Consider the following 22,225-nt stretch of genomic DNA (forward strand, 5'->3'; position numbering starts at 1 on the left):
TCGTTTTCTTTTATAGATTTGATATTAATATCTGCTAATGATCTCAATATAAACTCATTTATATGCATGTTTTATAAATTTTCAACGAAAAGGCAGACATTTAAGAAAAAAACCCCTAATATATTGAACCTTTATTTGGAAGAAAAACATAAGAAAACTTCGTCTTTCAAAACCATTAACTTGGCATATGCAGCAGCCTGAAATCTTCAGCGAAAACCCAACAGTAAGACAGGATTAGCTATTGTGTTGTTTTGGTTGTTCTCCTACCAGATGACTTCGCTGAAAATATAAGATAAAATTGTAATAACGTTAGAACAATTCATAACATACTCCCTCTGTCAGAAATTTACACTCGCAATTACTATTTTTGAATGTCCGGAAAAATAAAGTTGACGACTAAACATCAAAATAGTTCAGTGAGATAATAACCTGTCTCAGGCTGCTCTGTTTCACCAGCAGAGTTTGAGTTTCCGTCTGTAGGCAGAACCGCTGTCGGACACATGGTAGGGAAAGGAAAACTTGCAAGCGTCGAGGGTGCAAATGGGTGTACACCTGCAGCAGGAGGAAAAGGCATCCATTGTGCACATGGAGTTGAACAGCTAGCCCATACACTCGGTCTGAACGCCATTCCAACACCAGCTCCTACTCCTGGTCTAATAGGAACAGACTGCGGCACGCTTGAAAATTGCATACTAGGAGTTGCAACACAAGGCATGTATTGTGCTAGGAATTCGCCTTCTCGGGCCTTCGTCATCATCTGATTAAAACAAAGGGCTGTAGAAATTCAATGGTATAACATGATTTTACGTGTATATAACAGTTGTTCCATTTTTACAATAACATACAGAGTTGTAGAAATTCAATCATAAACCATTACGAGTTCTGTTATATAGGGGATGTACATACGTGAGAGCCTATTCGAGAAAGTCTTAAGTAAAACAGTTAGCAAGAGATGTGAGACTTGCCTCAACTTGAAGCTTTAAGGATTTCACATAGTTTGCAGCATCATCCAAGATAGAAGCTCGGTCCTTCTGTGATTATTATTGCAGCAACTTTAGTGAAGCAAATAGTAACAAAGGCAAGATATCAAAATCTGAGATGCATATCTTAACTCGAGCTCGACTCGCTCGATTAATTGAAGGTTAAATTAGTCTAAAATATGGAAATGAGGAATACATACTACATAAGTGTGAAAAGGATTGAGTAGGAGACCTTTCTACAATGAGGCATGAGTTCTTGTAGTGCTTGTATCTTTCCCTTGATCTTATTTCTTCGTCTCTGATCACAACAGAAGTAAATTAGAACAGTTATAGTAGTACATGACTATTCTTATCTTATACCAGTACTTTGTATACACAATGACTTTGATCTCATTTTTTTTTTTTTTTAAATATTATTCAAAAATCTTTTTTTTGAACACAAAAAAAAAAAAAAATTTGAATAATATTTTAAAAAAAAAAAAAATATTATTCAAAAATTTAATATAATACTTTATAAATGGAAAATCAATTAGTGAAATAAATACTTCGTAAATCCAAATTGACATGGTAGTTTACACATGAATTTCACCTTTTAAATTGTTTGTGTTTTCGCAGCACTTAATGCAAAAAATTAAATTTAAACATACTCCGTATTTAACTATGTGTTTGCTAAAATTATCCACCGTAACAAATAAATAATTTAAAATTGCACCGTGGTACAAATGTATTAAGATTTCATTAGTGCTGTCAAATTTCAAACCGAAACCGTTTAACTGCCCGAAACCGACCGACCCAAATGAGAACCGAACCGATTAAAAACCGATTTTTTTGAAACCGAAAACCGACCCGAACCGTATTTTAGTAAACCCGAAACCGAATCGACCCGAATAATGTTAAACCGTATAAGAACCGAACTCGTTAACAAACCGAACCAAATATAAACCGAACTGAAAGAAAACCGAACCGAAAAAGAACCGAACCGTATCTAACCCGAAACCGGTTCCAACCCGAAACCGTTTAAACTGGCAAAAAAACCGCTTACACCGAACCGTTAGCAAACTGCTACCCGTTTGCACCGAACCATTTAAAAACCGAACTGTTTGTAAATCGAACTAGTTATAAACCGAACTGTTTATGATTCAAACCGCTTCTAAATCGAACCGTTTACGAACTTTTTTATATAATTAAATGGATTTTTTTTTTACGGGAATATAATTAAATGGATTAAATATTAGAAATCTTAGAATATTTTTTTTAAAATAGCAAGGCAAATCATTCATTAAGGATAATCAGTGTTCACAAACAAGAGCAAAACAAGCAGGCTCAGGCCCTGCCTCAAACTATTAGCAACACTACTGCCTCTAGTCATGTATATAAATGATTAAATAAGAAGCATATAATAACCTAATTGTAAACACAGTAATACATTAATACACTAACTCTTATAATCTACTTCGTAATAAACTAGTAAGATCAGTATGACTAAACTTGAAACAGAACATAATATGTATTTATAAAATCAATGAGAATTTGTTTATAATATGATGCCTAAATAGTAAATATGAAATGATTCACGACTTTATATAAAACTTGTGAACGCAAAAGGTTAGCAAGTACTATCAAATTTCAAACCAAAACCATTTAACTGCCCGAATCCAAACAACTTGATAAACATTTTATTTTTTGAAACCGAAAACCGACCCGAACCGTAATTTAGTAAACTTGAAATGGAACCGATATAAATAACGTTAAAGTGGTTAAACCATCGAAAAACCGAACCAGTTATAAACTGAACCGAAAAAGAACCGAACCAGTTAAAAACTGAACCGAAAAAGAACCGAACCAGTTATAAACTGAACCAAAAAAGAACCGAACTGTTTTTAACCCGAAACTGTTTGAACCGGGATAAAAACCGTTTGCACCGCACCGTTAACAAACCGCAACCCGTCTGCACCGAACCGTTTACTATCCGGACTGTTTACAACCCGAACCGAATTAAAACCGCTTAAGAATAAACCGAAACCGAATCGAACCGATAACTATTTAAACCGAACCAAAACCAACCCGTGAGACAATTAAACCGATTCCAAACCGACCCGATTGAATACCGAACCGATTTCAAACCGAACCGAAACCGAATTGTCAAACCGTTTTGACAGTGCTAGATTTCATGCATGTGATCGAAACACTTCTAATAGGAATAACAAAAAAGATTAATCGAAACACTTCTAATACGGATAAAAAAAAAAAAAAAGATTAAAGAGCCGGGTCATGTATAAGTAAACTAGTTCAAAACACTTTTGTTTGGTATCATTATGGTTTTTTTTTTTTTTTTTTTTTCAAAATCATATATATGATATATCATATAAATATATAATAAATCAAAAATTAGTCAAACTTATTAAAATCATGATAGTTTTGAAAACAAACAAAAGACAAATGAAAACACTTTTTTTATTGTTTTTTGTTTTTGATTTTTAAGTTTTATAATTATAATTCAACCAACTTTGCATAAAATTGTTTTAATTATTTAAAACAGAAGTTTAATACTCCATAAAATTTTAACTTTTTTAAACCAAAAAATAAAATAAAATAAATAAATAAAAACAACAACTATTAAAATTTTAAAGTTGGACACTCTCAGGGACTCCTAGTCAATTGGTCATGTATCACGTACAACGGACTAACATAGAATTCATGTATAAAAGTCAAAGTTTGTAAGAGTCAAAGTTCCTTACCCTCTCAGAAATATTATGAACTTCGGCTGTTCTGGTACGTTTTATCTGATCAGTCCTTTGGCCTTTCGAGCAGTTATGCTCCATGACTGCACCCTGATTAAATATTGAGTACAAAAACTATTAATTGCACTTTATTTTACATAAAACTTTAATCAACTACTATCTTTAAGGTTCAAGCAATTCATGCTTGATCTGACTACACCTTAACCGTCACAGTTTTTTTAGTCCACTATTGGCGGGTCAACCACTTTAAGAGTGTGAGAGATAGCTAGAGAACAAAAAGTAAGAGATCCCCACTCTCAAAATGTCTTTAGTGGGGATTGAACCCCCAACCTAAAGGTCGGAAAATACAATCTTGTTCACTAGAACAAGCTTAGCTTAGCTTGGTTTTAGAGGATGCTCCATTTTCTCACGGTGAGAAACGAATTTGTTTCTCATGGGGGCATTTTTGTGAATAAATCAACAACTTTTTCAACTTTATTCAACTTTGGAGCCCACAATATTGAAAAAGTTGTTAATTTATTCATAAAAATGCCCCCATGAGAAATAAATTTTGTTTCTCACCATGAGAAACAAGGAATTTCCCTTTTACATGCTCTTTTTCTCTTGGAGTGAGTAGTGAGGGACAGAGGAAGTCTATACTATACTCTATAGTACATGTACTAATTCATGAAAATAAACTAAATGTGACATGATCGATGTACAGTAATATAAATAATCAATCACGTATGTATAACTTGTATAGATTACTTGACAGAAACGTGAGATATCCACTCCACTCTGAGCATCTTCTTGTTCAACATCATCACTACTCTTTCTCTTATCTTTTAGAGGTTGAAGTCGTTCAGCAAACTCATCCAACAACTCAACTTCCGAGGATATGCTAGGCTGCAATGCCATTTCTGGTAACCCCAACAAACTATTAGTTGATAATGAAGGTCGTATCCAAGCCGGTTCAGATTCAGGTTCATGACGACTAACTCCAATCTCAACCTCGTCTTGAGAGGCGGGCGTCACGCCTAAATCCATGTATTTACCTTGGTCACACTCATTCATTTCACCAGGTGCGTGCGTGTAGTAGCTTAGCCTTTTTATGTACGTTTTTATTGTATTGTAGTGTTTAATTTGCATGTAACAAGATTACAAGAAAGATGATTGAGCCAACAAATGAACGATTTTGGACTAAATTTATACAAGTTGAAGTATTGGTTGAGATCGACAAATTCCCTTTTTAGTACTTTTGTTTAATTTTGTCTATATATGCATGCGAATTACACGAACTACAAAGAAAAGTTGTGGCTCTGGCCTCACGTTCGTGGCATTTTTTAATTTCAGTAACTATAAACTATTATTAATTTATTATAGTAATAATTATTTAATCAAATTCGACGTACAACATACGAAGTACGTTTATCACATATTTTGTCTATTTCGGTTGATGGTTTCTTATAAAGAAAAACGCCATGGATATGTTTCTTACTTTGAGTAGTGTTGGGCCTGTTGGCCAAGGCCTTATATGAATTGTGTCATGTTATCTTTTTATTAAAAGAATTATATTAAATAAAAAAAATGAATTATAAAAATTACTTACCATAAAGAATAAATAGCATAGAGAATCAATAAAATATAATTAGTGAAAATAATTTTAATTTAGTAAAAATAATTTTAATTCATTAAAACTATGTATTATCCTTTAGTCACATTTAAATACAATAATTTAACTATTTTAATACAAAAGAAATATCCTGTCAAAAAATAAATAAATAAAAAAGAAATATAATATTTTAACAATAACATGTACTTCAAAATAGAATTATTATTTAAAGTTATTCTAATTTCTGATTATCAAATAATTCGTATATGCTTATACGAGTACTGTATTTTTAATTCTCTAAGAATGTAATCCGTATCTCTTGGGCTTGTTTGGCATCATTTTTTGTTTTCAGTTTTCTATTTTTTTTTAAAACTAAAAACCAAAAACAGAAAACAAGAAAAAGGTGTTTTCACTTTTCAGTTGTCAGTTTTCAAAATTATCATGATTTTAATCAGTCAAAATAATTTTTCATTCATAATGTGACATATATAATATACTTTTAAAAAAACAAAAAACCAAAAAATAGAAAACCACAATAATGCCAAACGTTAATAAGCAAAAAGGCATGTACTATGTAAAACAAAGGGAGAATTGAATCAGTAGTGATCGAAAATTGTGGTCAGTTGTTGGGAAACGAAGCCACACACACGGCTAATCAAAACATCGACTCATGAACATAATACTGCAAATTGCCAAGTCTTATGTTGTATTTTCGTCAGAATATAGAAATCACAATCTATTAGTCCAAATTATTCATGTTTTTTGTGACATCAACAAGCACTAGAATACTTATTTCTTCAAGTATATTTGCAACCACAAAATAACAGGAATACGAAGCACATGAAAACAAAAATTTATAGAATCATTCGCCGTAAATATAGCGAGGTTCCTTCTCGTAGAGGATAATAGCTTATCTTGTCCGTATTCCACAAATTGAAGATGGAGTTGGAGATAATGAGGGATAATGAGATAGTATTTTTGGCATTTTGCTAATGAAATAGCCGCATAAGATTAGGCCCACTTGTGCCACGATACGGCCCAACATTATTAACGGATGGCCAGTGTTAATGCAATAAATCTATACAAATTCTTAGCTACACATTAGTGTAGCTAAGCTAGTGGCAACAAGTCTATACTTCCTCCGTTTTTTTTACTTGCAACACAGCTTTATGGCACGTGTTTTGAGGTCGGCTTTGTGTAATGTAAACGGAAAAAAATTTCATTATAATATTTACAAATGATACTTAACCCTATTCTAATTTTCGTGTAAAAACTATATTGATAAAATCGCTCGTTTACCCTCACTAATCATCTCCTAAAACTGCGTGATTAAAAGGTGTGTTGCAAGTAAAAGATAACGGAGGAAGTATATGAACATACGTATTTTTCAATTCACTTCCTTATATTTTAATTTTATTACTTCCCTTCAATCTTTAAACATCTTTGTCCTATTCCGAATATTCTCCGATTCGTCACCATCGTACCATTCTCCATCGTCATCATCTTCGTCGCGATTACGAATCTTGAGGTAATTTAATTTAATTTTTTTTTTTTTTTTTTTTTTTGTGTTTATGAATATGCATGTGAATGATGTAAAATTGTTGATTTCAATCAATTTTTCATTTGTGATTAAAAATCTATCATGTTATTGATCAATAATTATTGTCTCTATGATGAATCAAGATTTGATTTAAGGTGGATATTCAAATTTTTAGAGCTAAAATAATTACAATTGAACTTGTGTATAAATTCTGTAAAAAAAAATGAACACGGAGTATTTTAAATAGAATAAGTTTGTACAAAATGAACATTTAGTACATAAAATTAAACATATTTTAACGATTTATTTAAGCTTAACTTTTCGTAAATTTATTATATACATCAAATTTGAACCTATATGAATATATGAAATCATGTTCATTTTAGTATATTAAATGTTCATAATATTGTTTGATGTGTTCATTTTTTTACGTTTTTTCATACTAAATTATCGTTTATTTAATGTGGCCATATATTTTTACGAAATGTTCATTTTATTTGGTATGGTCTAGCTATTTTATGTTTGTATGATAATTGTTCATTTCTAGTATACTGAATGTTTATTTCTTTTTTTGACATGTTCACTTTTTATTACTAAATGTTCATTTTTTTTACTCGTTCATTTTTTATTACTGAATATCCCTTTATTTACGTGTTAATTTTTTTTTTACTAAATGTTCGTTTTTAAAGTCATGGCCTAGCAAATATATGATTATAAGAGAATCATGTTTAAATGATCATTTTTTTATAACATGTTCACTTTTTAGTATTACATGTTTATATTTTATTTACATGTTCATTTTTATTATTAAATGTTCATTTTTTTAAACTAAATGTTCATTTTATAGAACGTGGAGTTGATTTGGGCGGGTCGCGAATATACTATCTAGGTTATTTGATTTGGGCTGCGCGTTTGGGCCTTTCTTTGTTGCAGCTATAATAGCTACATTAGTATGTAGCCAAGACCCATTGATAAATCTATTATGCACCCTGGTCCATCTAGAATAACTGGACCACTGGTAATTGTTCAGATTTTCTTACCAAATGTTTAAATGTATGGGCATGGTGCAGTGTTCAGATCTTTTTACTAAGTGTTCAAATTTTGCAATTGTTCATATTTTTTTGCCAAATGTTTAAAAGTGTAGGCGTACATTGCGATAGTTAATATATTTTTACCAAATATTTAAAATTTGCGGCGTTTGGTTTTTTTTTTTTTTTACTAAATGTTCAAAATTTGCATTATCTAGTTTTTTTACTAAATGTTCAAAAAAAAATAGGCGTAGTACATTGCGATTGTTCAGATATTTTTACTAAATATTCAAAATTTGCGATGTTTGGATTTTTTAACTAAATGTTCAAAGTGAATGTTCAAAAAATAGACATGGTACATTAGATTGTTCAATGTTCAAAATTTTCGATGTTCTGTTTTTTTTTTAACAAAAGTTCAAAATTTGCAATTGTTCGGATTTTGTTTACTAAATATTCAAAAGTATCAAGTAATCGATCATAATAGATTAATTGAAATTGATCGAATTAACTTCAAAAATTCAATTGATATTAGAACAATAATTTCGTCTACAAATTCATATCAAAATCAGAAATACATACAATCCATCGCCATATCAGATTATCCGACCCTTAACCAAAATTCTTGCATTATCATCCTATGTTCACACTACTATACGTAATAGTTGGCTGATGTTTTCACTAAAATTCCTATTGCTCTGATCCGTAGCTACGCAACTTCATTTCCTAGCTAAGATCGGAAGGGGCTAATTAAACATTGAAGCTTATGACAATCAACAAAGTCATGATTCTTATGATCTTGAAGTGTAGATGACAATACAACTATTGATCTTTTTAGCAATTTATTTTTGTCATTGTTTCTGAAACCTTTCAATACTACTACTCGATTGGTTAAAGTTATTCTACGACAAGTTAATTGTATAACTGAGTCTCTTGATTATCTGCATAAGTTGTTAGAAGAATAGCAGTTAGTTATCTCTTCTATATCATATTCTCTGTATTCAAAGATTTAGTTGTAATAGAAATAATCTTAATAATTGATTGAAAATTTGTCAAGAATAATACAACCTTTTAATGGTTTTTTAAGATATAACGATCTTTGATTATCTTTTTTGTTCTAAATATATACGTCTGTAGGCCCTCTAAGTAAGAAAAAAACAAAAAAGGATATATAGTTAGGGTCTGTTCTCTTACGTTGAAATTCAGTTCAGTTCAGTTCAGCTCCTAATTTCCTTTTCTTATAAAATATTCAGTTCAGTTCAGCTGAATTCAGTCCGTGAGAACAGGCTTTTAGTTTAGAGCTTTAGATATAAGTGCAAGTATTTTCCATTTTAAATTTAACATGCTATTCGACTAATTTGAGACAATTCACATGTGCACCAAATGAGGTTCAAGTTCAACTTTGCATGAAAGAAAACAGACTAGAGCACATATATATAAACCATTGAAAGTACTGAAAGATCCATGTGCATCACTAATAAAGAAATTAAGGGCCGTTACAATCACTTAATTAAAAAAGTAGTGATGCTTAATAAACATGTCAGAAAAAGACTTTTATTAGAGGAAGCTTAAAAAAGTAGGGTAGGCAGCATACCAATTTGAAAAAGTCAACGGAATAAAATTGACAATCTATCCCACTAATTAAACAAGATAAGAATAACTGTTTAACAACCCACAAAACCAAACAACAAGAAAGTTAGATTAATTAGGATAATAATAATATGACAAGAGAGATTAATGTGTATCAACTCAGCAGCTGGTGGTGGATTTGTTTCATCACTTTCACTCTTCTTTCATCAGCAGCTATTGTGATCATCTTCACTTGTGCAGATGGTGCGTCTAGTGATAAAGACAGCGTTACGCACGTCGAACACGGTACCGGTTGTGCGGCTGCTTGCGGTGGTGGTTGTGGAGGCTGAATCAAGTCTTACTGTCTTGTAACTATAGAAAGTACAAAGGGAAAAAAAAAATTACAGTATAGTAGCTTCCCTTCTTTTGTAATTGATCTGATGAGAGGTTGTTCATTGATACAGTGATTATTCTTGTCTGCTGTACTATTACTATTTGGAAAAAACTTGTTCATGGAATAAAATTGGAAAATTTTAATGTAATTTTCTGCTGTGATTTTTGAACTTTCTTTGATAAAACTTCAATATGTATCAGGTTAGTCCAATTATAGTGTTTTACAAGTCACAGCATGAATCTTTGTTGATAGGATTAGAAACAAGACAATTCTTCATTAGTTTCTTGATCTAAATCCGATTCAATTCTAACCCGACCCAAATGAAAACGATCCAATTTGAATACTAACCCAATTTAAAAGTTAAAATCCGAATAATTGTTGTAAAAGATTTGACTTGAATCCAATTCTTATTAACAACTCATTACTAGTCAATATGAAGTTCTTCATAGTACGAATTACTTTTCCCATTGTATCACTTTGACTTTTACATTGTTTTGACCATTTATATCTCAATTACTGCTATATATTACTACTTAAATTATAAAATATTAATGGTCTAATAATCAAATAATAATGTTTATCACTGTTTTTAGTAAATAAAAGTGATCAGTGTTAGAATATAAGTATCTTAAAAAGTCAAAGCAATATATCTATTATTTATGTACAAAGTAACAAATGGAGGAAGTATATATATATATATATATTTTTTTTTTTAATTAAACTCATATATTTGTAGTAGTATACAAAAGTTTGTTCCATCCATTCCATCTTTACCCAATCTGAAAGAAAAAAAAAATGAAGTCCTAGATATAGATCTTAATGAGCCCGGCCCGTGTCATTCTAAACTGTTCCATACTGCAAATAGCCTGTTGTGACGTTGTGTTGGTCTTAAAGAAGAAACTATATAATCCTAAAGAGAAAAATAACCGTTAAAAATAGTTTCTATGCTTTATATTCTGTACAAAATGCCAATCACCTCCAGTCTATTAACATTCTATACAGCAAAAATAAACAGCATCAATCTTGACAATGAAAATGGCAGTCACATTCCTCTTTTTCTAAGCTCTGTCGAGGATATGTCCATCCGAAATTTATCAGCTGGTATAGGGATGAACATGTCTTTTAGTACATCGGGGACATCAATATCTTCAAGAACCTGCAGAAATGTATGCCAAGGCATATAAGTAATTATATGTATGAACTGCAATAAAAGATTACAATATGACAAATAGTAGATACATCCTGTATCAGAAGAATGAAATACCTTGAAAACACCATCCACAGTTCTGCCACCGACAATGAAGGTGCACCCAGTATTTTTGCATTTAAGGAGTACCTCTATCATTCTGTTGTAACTTCCATCATAGTACTTTGGCTGTGAGTTTACGAAATAGATTAAGTGAGTTGAAGCATCAAGGGATGTTACCATTCAACCAGAAGTTATTAAAAACAAAAAAGCAACAAAAGGCACAAGTATCTGATAAAAAGACTGAATGGGGTTGTATATGCAGTATGTGAATTGAGATATATATGTATCAGACATGCACAAAACATATGACATTAAAAATTACCCAAACACCTCCTAAGACGAAAGAGGCTCTCACCCAAGGAAAGGGGATCAGAATTATGCAACCATCCCCTAACAGAGAGACAATGACAGAACCGGGATTTTGAAGATGAGGGCAGTGAGCCAGTGAAGATAATACTGATGTTTGTTTTTGTCTTTTTTTTTTTTTTTTTTTTTTTTTTTGGTCTCTCACCCATAAAATCATCAAAGGAAATATACATGTAGCTATGCATGAAAATTTAAAAATGTGTACAAATTTACTAATATAGGAGGAAAAAAACTGCTCTAATAAAAGAGAAAAAATATTATGTATAGTACTATGGGATACAGAATGATAAAACATACTCCTATAAAGCAAGTATGACATAATTCACCTAGATTAAATTCTAATTTTACACAGAATGATGAAGAATGCTAGAACAATAATGACATCTTTTAAGTTCCAATAGTATGTTGGCTTATTATTTCAAGAAGCACAGGATGGTTAATGAACCAATTTAAGCAGAGAATTATTTAGCATAAACGTTGGTTGCAAATGCAACAAAAGGAAAACAGAAAACTGAATTATTTCCAACACTTGTAAGCCATCTTAACTCATACATGGCCTGTGGAAAGATCTGAGGTGAGACTAACACTTCTAACAGCTAACCACTGTCGTAATGACACATTGATGTATATACAACATCAATGCAGGCATGGGTTACACACAGCCTATGTTGCTCATACTCTTTACATATTATCTAGTGCCCATGCCGGATATTCGATACCCCAACATGTTAATGGACACTCAACACTTATATGTGAACCAAATTCATCACAATTAGCGTGAAAAAGCCATATATGACACCAACATAGGTACCTCTATTGGACACCAGTAGCAAAATCTAAGTTACATTAGGAATTATCCTCACGAGGAGGGCTTCCTAATGTTTCTTTTTCTTACAGTCTATAAAAAAATAAAAAAGGGGTAGCAAACATGAGCACAGCCAAAAAAAAAAAAAAGTAGTTTATCCCAAAATCACTAGAAGTAGGAGTATTCAGTGTAATATCACTATATCAGTCCTCTAAAAGAACAAAAATTTGACAAAAACAGTATTCCATGGACATCATATGATCATCACAAAGAATAACTTTATCATACTAGCAAATCTCAATGCTTGGCTGATAAATGAGAACTCGAATATTAGCAACTTTTTAAAAAAAATGATTATTTTTTCAGAACCTAGCAATATAGTCACATTTTGAATTTCTTAAATTTAGCCATCAGACATCAGCAACTCATCAGAAAATATTCGTAAAATGATATATGAATCTTACTAAGCTACCTCCGTCCATATATTATCTTATTGTATTCATTCTTGGAATTACCACAAAGAATCTTCTGATTACTTAAAGTGGAATCCTAAGTAACTCAACCCAAGTGTTTATACAACCCCCCATCCACACAAATTAAATTTAACCAAGAATACAGTAAAGAAATATGGAATGCTCAAATGGAAGGAATTTTCATATATTTTTTAAGTATAGAAAGATATCTTACATCTATAAGCCTAACCACAGTATCAGCACCGATTACAAAAGCACTCCCAGGGAAAAGTTCAGCCTTTTTATAAAAGTAGGGCTGGTTTGATATTATTATCGTTTTACCTGCCAAAACAATTAATTGTGAGTAGGACAGTAATAGTCACAAGTGACAGATACACAACAATCACACAGCTAACAACCATTTGGGGAATACAGGATAGAAAAGTTAAACACAACAGTTACAAAGCGATATTCTGGTGAATAACACCGCTGGACACGGAATGCTGTCCTTTATGGGTGCTTTCTCTTGGAGAAAAAAAAAAAAACAAACTCTATTCATTAGTATCACTCATCCTATAATGCATGATAGGGAGATGACAATGTGGAGCCCCCCCCCCCCCCCCCCCCCCCCCCCCAAGCATCTATACTCTATAGTTGCTATTTAAAGAGACTAAACCTAAAGCTATACAATGTAGGAAACAGAGGGAGAAGACTAGTATGTGACACAAATTTAGGGCTTGTTCATTAGCATTGCTAGTTTTGACATTTCCATTTTTTGAAAAACTAAAAGCGCGTACATAAAAAACATATGATACATTATAAGGTTTTCATTGCTTTGTTGTAAATTTTAAAATTAACATAAATAGTTTAAGTATTAAGGACTAATATTAATTCATAACTTTGACATTGATATCAAACAAGACCTTAATCGACTAAAAATGACAAGGAAAAAGACAATAAACAAATAATATTTGTCATGATAATATTTTCCCCAAGGAATTACGCCTATCATATTGACTAGATAAGTTGCCAATAAAACATTACTTTGTTGGACATCTAACAATTTATAGCATGGAAATAGCAACATTCAACTCTCACCGGCCATCTCAAATTGCTTAACACGCTCCTTGATCTGAGATATTGTTAGAGGCGGTTTGTCAGCATTGACTGCTGAAAGCTCAAAGCATGGATATCCATCCCCCAAAAGGCTGCATATGAATACCATTTAAAGAAAGAGAAGAAAGAACCTTAAGATGATATGAATGAAAAGCTTAATAAAACAAGACAAAGAATTAGCATACAATTTACTAAAACAAATCAATTTCACAACCCCCAAATCGACTAAAAGAACTTGCTGCATTCATTATTCCACTAGGAGTAAACTCACACGGTTGAATCACAACAATTTCAAATCCAACTAATTCAATCAGAAAGGCCATTTGGTGGATCAATTAGATCATGAATTCATGATTGGAAGTTTTGGAACAGACCAATTGAATTTTAAACATATTGGATTCCTCAACTGCATTTTGGAAAATAAATCCACAAAAGCATACAAATAATAAACTGAATCCAGTTTAATCTATGCAGCATTGCAGCGGACAGCCTTTCACTGATTTTAACACCTCCAAAGGGTCAAACATCTACTGACTATAGTAAAGACCACATAACAACTTTTGCAATGAATGTGAATTTCGCTAAACTTTGCCCTACATTTCATCTATGTCGATACGTTTTATCATAATCCAAATTCCCCAACACCGTTAAATAAAGAATCAAATAAGGAAGTGAACAGAAAGCACCACACAATGGATGTCAAATGAGACTAGACAAGGATTTAGCGACCAAAACACCATTTCACAATCCAGCTATGTGATACCTACCTGCTTGCGACTTCCATGAGCTGGAGATGACCTTCATGTAATGGATTGAATGAGCCAGGAAGTATAATCTTTCTTTCTGCACTTAAGGCCTGTTCCTCTGAAATATTTACGAGTAGATACTAGATAATAAGAACACAAGAGGGCTACATTTAAAAGATTGCACACAATGCACCTTGAATCAACCAGGGGTGACATACCACTTGTAAAATCATAAAGCTTAAAACATATTTGTCCATTCAAAAGCTGTTCTAACTCCTCATCTTCACTAAACAAACTTTCCCTTTCTGTAGACAAATCCAATTCATTCAACGCTGGAGTGAAATCTACTGGAGCTTTACTTGCACTAGCAATTGCCTGTCAGTAAACAAAGAGGTCAATTCCCAGAAAATAATTTGAGCTAAAAATAATGAAAATCTTCAATGAGAGAGCACGAGTGCAGCACTATAATGTATGTGATAGATAGGATTATTAATTTTTAATAATTTACAACTACAACAAAATAGAGCAAGCAAAAGAAGTGGAAAATCCTTTGTAGACATCACTACATCTGATTGCAAATGCATCATTTGGACACCCTTAGACTGAAGGTAATACATCCTTTGAAGATCCAAATACATAGAAATATACAAGACTTCCAAGGATATGCCATGGTAGAGTATAGATATCACTTTTACTAATTATTTCAAAAAGATGAATTTCTTTATTCCAAAAATAGTTACTGGTGAAAAACACCCAAAAGCATGATGGCTTTTGTCGCCAACTAAATAACAGTCTATTATGCCCTTCCCCCTGGTTCATTATAGCAAGGACGTGATATTGTTTTCTTAGCCATCCCAATTACGTGGATGACACCCTATGACCCCTTTGGACATTTGGTACCAATACATTTCTTCATCACTTAATAAAAACAATCAAGAGAAAAAAAAAAAAAAAAAAAAAAAAAAAAAAAAAAAAGTATATATATATATATATATATATAGTGTATATATATATATATATGTATATATATAAAACAATCAAGAGAAAAAAAAAAAAAAAAAAAAGTATATATATATATATATATATATATATATATATATATATATATATATATATATATATATATATATATATATACTTTCAGCCTGTACACTTATAAAGCTGACTAATAGTGTTCTAATAAAATGTAATAGATATTATAGGATTATTATAATATTATACAAATATTTTACCCTGACACTCCTTTAATGAAATGCATGTGTAGTTGTGTACTCAAGGAGTCAAGGTTACAAATTATGATTCGCAACCAGATTAAAAGTGACGGTTGCAGATCACATTAACATACTTTACCACTGTGACACGTATCTAGTCATGCTTGAAGCCACAGGTTTGATGGTTGTATCTACCTCCCATAGGCACAAAATGGTCTTGAGTTGACCATATTGGCTCTACATCAGGTGATACTTGACTGTTTTTTCTTGACATGAGAACTACCTCTTCAGCAAGGTGGGAAACCAATAGGTAAAAACCACAATAAATATATTCTTTTATATATATATATATATGTATATATAATGCCTCACTTAATGGATGCATTTTGCAAACATCCATTAAGTGAGGCAAATATAATGATACACTACTATAATGTCCCAGCAAGCAAGGTGCCTTATTCAACAAAAGAACAGAAGTGCAATAAGAGGCAAGTTGCCTTGTAAGCACACCAAATGGATGCTACTGTTAACCAACATGCTACTGTACGGATGAATAGAGGTACTAACTTAAGAAAACTTCTAATTCTTTAGAATCTGAAGAGAAATCTCTAATTTATTCACACAGAAAGGATTGTATAACAAAATTACAGAGATTTCTTCTTATTTGAAATTTACCAAGTACCTTGAGCAAAAACTGACTTGAAAGAATTTCTTCTTCTTCTCGTGTGCGAAGTCCCTGCAGAAATTGGGAAGAGTTATTTAACCGTACTTAACTGGAAGGTGGACTGAAATAAACTGAATCAGGAGTGACTCCCACAGAATATACAAAGACTCTTTGGAGGACTTTACTCCAGCAGCAGACTAAAAAATAAAATATATACCTTTGACAAGGTGACAGTAGAAAGCCAAAGACGATTGGATGTTCTAGTGCACAAGTGAAACCTTGCAGACATCAAGGAAAACAACATAAGAATGGTTAGAGTCAATAAGGCCATGTTATACCTTGAAAGCATTTGAAGTCATGCACAATGTATACATGACCCAATTTAATCAACTAATTCGACTACACATGGTATTTACTTGCAGTCTAATACTGTGACAGTGGGACTGACTTTGTCAGAACCTAGAGGGTGATAAACCCAAAACTTTTAAAGATTTCATTGACCAATGTTGGTATAATAGACAGGGTAATAAGCCAGGCTGGGAAAAGAAAAGTAGCAAATATCATTACCATAAACATAAATGAACCCAACTCCACTTAACAAATCAACAAAAGAACAATACACAGGCAGCATGAAACTGGCAAAGACTTAACATGTTCAATCAGTCTAAGCTGAGTCATCATTGACTCATAGTTGATGTTATACAATATAATCACAAAGTATCATTGTCAATTACAAAACAAATATCTACAGGTCTGTGTCTGACAAATAACCAAGTATGACAAGAGTATTCTATGTGAATTACAGTAGGTACAACCTAGCAAAAGTTTTACCTTTTGTAATTAACAATAGACATGCGGCTACACCTAAAATATTAATATAAATTATAAAACTAGAAGCTAAACTGCACTGATCTAGGCTTGACATGGGTAAAAGATATCATCCCAAATCCTAAGGTCCACCGTGCACTCCACTAGGAAGAAGGGAAGAATTGATAACATTATTATTGCCATTGAAATATTACTACCAAGTCCACTGAGCGCTTTTGAGGGACAATCCATCACAAGCTTTCAACTTAATGATGTTTACCTTGATAACAGAGATCATTTGCAAGTAGCATAATTTTTTCATATACGAAATATCTGGTAAATTACATATTGGATTCAATCACATTTGTAATATACGAAGTACTAAGCAAAAGACAAATTTAATCTACAGGTGAATAGTATTGTGCACGTCTTGTGCGTCCTATGCTCCTATAATGCATCATAGATTACACACAAGTAACTAGTACTTGCCAGTTCAAATATTTTGCAAACTGCTAGCCTCTTTGCTAGTTCAATTAAATTCACCCAACTGCTAAAGGCCAACAACGCTACAATTGAGCATCAACTTTTGAAAACTTACAAATAAGGAAAAACAACAGACATTGTTATATATGTTGTGACAGCCGCTTAAAACAAGAGAATCAAAAAGAAAATTTGAATAGCCTTTCAATTTGCAAATGACAGGAACCAATACCCAATATAAAAAGTAAAAATTCACTTATCATCGAATGTTTTGAGCTCCTACCATCAATAAGGACAACATTGAGCTCTATTATCACGTTGATATTAAATATTACACATAAGTTATTCCCAGCATAAATTAATTGGGCAAGGATGGGCTATATTCACTAAATAATACTCCTTCCGTCTCTAAAAGTTCTTCCTGTTTTGACATTCTTATTGTGAGAATCACTGTCAAAACAGAAAGAGCTTTTAAAGACGGAGGGAGTATTAGATAAATAAATTAGCTCCTTTTTGTTAGTTATGTAGTTTGCAGATCTTGCACTTATTCTTCCATATTCTACAATGAATTGTTTTCCCATTACCACATTGACATTACACTATACTAGTCACTTTTCCAACATGTCATATATTGGAGTTACAATAAATTATATGGAGCATTCCCTGGTTTCATTGTAAAGTAAGAGACATTTTAGTTTAAACCACCCCCCCCCCCCCACCCACCCAAAAACAAAGAAAAAAAAGGGGGCCCATGCTCATGTTTAGGGGGTCATTTAGGCCTTGTTTAGCGTAAAGTAGTTGTGGGAGTGACTGTTAGATGTTAGTTGTGTGACTAGTGTTTAGTTTTCTAAAAATGTAGGCCTTAAGGTAAAGAGGTGATTGATAGCTTTTCAGGATCATTAGACTCTAATTAACTATTTTTTGTGTTTGGAATATAGATAATAATATGAGCTTACTGGAGTTTAATAAGCTGGTGTTAGAAATTATTTAAACCCAATTTTTGTAAGAGTTGTTTGGAGCCTTTGAGAAAATATTGCCATTAGCTTTTTTGGTGTTTGGTACTCTCTATATTTAGGATTAATTGCAAAAGTTTCTTTTTCGTTCGTTGTTAGTTAATTACAACACTTCTCACTAATATATTATTATTTCTCTACCCCAATAACCCTACTTGCACTACTAACTTAATACTTCTCTTTCCTACTCACCCCACTTGCACTACATTTTTACCATTTCTCTCTCACTCCAATAATTATATATACGCCGACTAATTATACTTTATATAATAAAACTCTCACACTGGTCTCTACTCTATAATATTCCTATAACTTTAAGTAATGCCAACTGTTGCGATAAATCAAAAATGGAGGAAGTAAAATATAATTTAAATCATCTAATGCAACGGGCTAGTCAAAATAATTAATACAAATAGTTAGCTCAACCAACTAGCACATAGAGCCAAAGTATGAACGTTTAATAATAAATTAGTAAATGAAAGGTGTATTTTTTATTGTTTTCTTAAATAATAAATTAGTAAACATTTCAAAAGCTACATTTCTCCTTTGAAAGCTAAAATTTGTAGCTTTTAGCAACCACTACTTGCACCACTTATCTTTATCCAAACCATTAACAAACATATAATCTTTTTACAAGTAGTGTTTTGACATACTCAAATCACTAATTGCCCATTTGATTGCCGGTAATAAAATAGGCCTATTAACCATATTGTTATAAAAGTTAGCACACTCATAACATATTAGCATAAAATTTATCATCGGCACCATATTGGTATAATAGTTTGTAAGTGGCGACATATTGGTATAAAACTTAACAAGTGGCGAAATATTTGTATAAACCTTAGCAAATGGCGAAAAATTAGAATAGAAGTTAGCGAGTGACGAATTTTAACCTTATACTTGCCCAAATAAGCACATATTTTATACATGAGTATATTTAATTTCGGACATTAATCTATCATTTTCTTTTCTTTTTCCACTTTTAAATATTCATTAAATATCTCTTGGACTCTATTAAAAGAGGGAAAAAAAATCCAAAGAATAAAACAAAAGAGATAAATAAAAGAGGAAATTAGAGAATTTAAATAAAAATTCAAGACTATTCATAAGAATAATTGTAAGATCAAAATTGATTACACACTTCGAGATTACATCTTGCTTTCATTTTTGGCAATATAAAATACAAATAAATTTGCTCCCGTTTCTTTAAATTTACAACTAACAAGCCATTTCTAACTACTTTTGAAACATTATATCCTATTTCTTTCCTTTCATTTTGCGAGAATTTGGTTTGCTAAAACATTTATTTATTTTTTTTGTTACTAATTATCGATAATTTAAGTAAGCATGGAGGAGAGACGTATTTGATATTTAATGAGTATTAGCAACGACGTAAGGACATAAAAATATTAAAAAAATAAGTACTTGTATGATAGACGAGTGCTTCGGAAAGAAAAAAAATGTTAAATGTCGAAAAAGGTTAGATTTTCTACCAATTTGTCGCAACCTATCTACTTTTATACCGATTTGTCGCCTAAGATGACTTTCATACTATTGTGTCACTAATGTGCTAACTTTAATATCAATGTGGTTAAATGGCCTAACAAAATGTGGTATTGGAAATGAATTTTAAATGTAATTTAGTATGGAAAACAACCTATAATCTCAATGGAAACATAATATCATTCCCCAAGCTTGTGTTTCACTGTTTTGTTCATGTTTTTCCATTAAGGAGGATGATATTAGGTGGGAATGGAAATTTATGAAAAAACCAGACAATTTGGAGTCATCTTCTTTCCAAATTTACATAAAAATCCATTCTCATTACCAATGTTTATAATTGTTTACCAAACAGGTCATAAACGCTATAGTTGAGCAATTCCATGAGATAATTACTAGTAAATATGGAAAATTTTTAAACCACATGCTAACAAACTAAAGCTTTACAATGTTTGGAAAGCAATTATGGAGTAAGGAGAAGGGAGGAAGGGAAGGGAAGGAAAGGAGAGAGAGTGTGTGAGCCTCCTTTTCGCTCCAAAATCTTTCCAATATTGGAAGGATTTGGCTTATTATAAGGGAAGGAAAAGGATTTTCAATTCACTCTCATTCCCTCCCTCCATTTATCCTCCCTTTCCTTCCCTCCATTTCTCTCTATCCAAACACGTTGCTTAATTTTGAATCACACAGGACTCTTCTTTAATGTAGTCTATGCTCACCTTACAGACCACAAAAAACTCACTTAACCAACTCATTCAAACCAATGGAAACCACATCAACAACATATAGCACACATATTCATATGCAGGAAATTATTAAATTTAAGCAACATATTATTTGATGCATAGTACCTATGATCCCCCTGTTTCAGGCGATTCGTAGCCAAAGAACCGGTGAAACCCACACCAAGAACAGGACATCCTATATCAATAACATACAACAAATTAGATACAAAAAAAATGCTATTACAAGCAACACTTCCTCATTAAGATGTTATTAAATTCCCAAAATCTTTCCCTTGAAAAAAATATTTAATTAAAACATAAACCACAATCTTAAAACAAAGGAATGGAACAAAAAAAAAATGAAAACATATTCTAAAATACTGAAATGTAACTCGAATGAGCAGAAACAATTTTTTTTTTTTTAATGTAACTCGAATTAGCAGAAACATTAAACAACTACAATACCCAAAAATTAATAATCATAAAATGTAAAAATTACCAGGTTTCGAAATCTTCAAAGCGCGATTATATGCAACAATAGCCATGTCTTCCGCAGTAGACAAATCTGCAAATTGTGCAGGTATCTGTAATCAAAATAAAATAAAAATTGACACCCACAAAATAAAAATTAATACCCAGAAAATAAAAATGGCGAATTATTAAAGTAGAGAAGAAACAAACCTTGCCCAGTAATTGGATCATGGACATTCTAGAGTAAGGAATTACAGCTTCAAGAAGAGTATTAGAAGCTCCAGGAATTGAAGTCAACCATCCAACAGCCTAAAATAGGACCAAAATTCATTAGTTTGATGTAAAGTAAGAGATAAATGAAGGTGTTTTAATGGCGGAAAATGGAGGAAAGAGAGAAGAAGTGTACGTGAGCGGCGCCACCGGCGATGTAGACAACAGCTTTGGTGGGAGTGGAATGGATGGCTTCGATCAAAGGTCTCATCGTACGGCTACCACCACTTTCTGTCATTTTCTTTTATGTTCTAAACAAACAAATGACAATATAGTACAAGTTTTAATTTTGGGTCATTTTTTTTTTTTTTTTTTTTTTTTTTTTGGTGCAAAAGAGAGACTAAGCCCCGGGAAATAAAAACAAAGGAAAAAGAACTAAGGGGGTACAAACCGTGGCAAAGCCACACCTACGACATCATTATGTAAAATACGCCCTAGAGCTAGGGGAGGGACTTGAATCAACTGAATTTTGTTGTTCTGAGATACTCCTTGATTGGCTAACCAATCTGCCGC

At 32.0% G+C, this 22,225-nt stretch overlaps 1 protein-coding gene across 1 annotated transcript; it reads right to left on the reverse strand.

Annotated features, from left to right (window-relative positions):
* Positions 1 to 10,861: 10,861 nt before the first annotated feature.
* LOC145601547 (uncharacterized) lies at positions 10,862 to 21,985 on the reverse strand. Its single transcript, XM_081657585.1, has 12 exons — positions 21,849 to 21,985; positions 21,653 to 21,751; positions 21,471 to 21,555; positions 21,098 to 21,167; positions 16,667 to 16,727; positions 16,468 to 16,521; positions 14,793 to 14,949; positions 14,596 to 14,692; positions 13,811 to 13,920; positions 12,948 to 13,054; positions 11,105 to 11,215; positions 10,862 to 10,996 (listed from the first exon to the last, which is right to left on the reverse strand). The coding sequence occupies exons 1-12, from the start codon at positions 21,948 to 21,950 to the stop codon at positions 10,883 to 10,885; spliced, it is 1,167 nt and encodes a 388-aa protein (XP_081513711.1). The 5' UTR covers positions 21,951 to 21,985; the 3' UTR covers positions 10,862 to 10,882.
* Positions 21,986 to 22,225: the final 240 nt, after the last annotated feature.

Source organism: Chenopodium album, chromosome 21 (assembly GCF_948465745.1).
Source record: "Chenopodium album chromosome 21, dcCheAlbu1.1, whole genome shotgun sequence".
Taxonomy (NCBI): Eukaryota; Viridiplantae; Streptophyta; class Magnoliopsida; order Caryophyllales; family Amaranthaceae; genus Chenopodium; species Chenopodium album.

Excerpts from the sequence above, each read along its gene's own strand:
- LOC145601547 (XM_081657585.1), bottom strand. The coding sequence starts at position 21,950 with ATGACAGAAAGTGGTGGTAGCCGTACGATGAGACCTTTGATCGAAGCC. Across the intron at positions 21,168-21,470 it reads TTTGAAGATTTCGAAACCTG|GATGTCCTGTTCTTGGTGTG; the intron begins GTAATTTTTACA and ends TTATTGATATAG. Across the intron at positions 13,055-13,810 it reads TAAGCAATTTGAGATGGCCG|GTAAAACGATAATAATATCA; the intron begins GTGAGAGTTGAA and ends TTGTTTTGGCAG.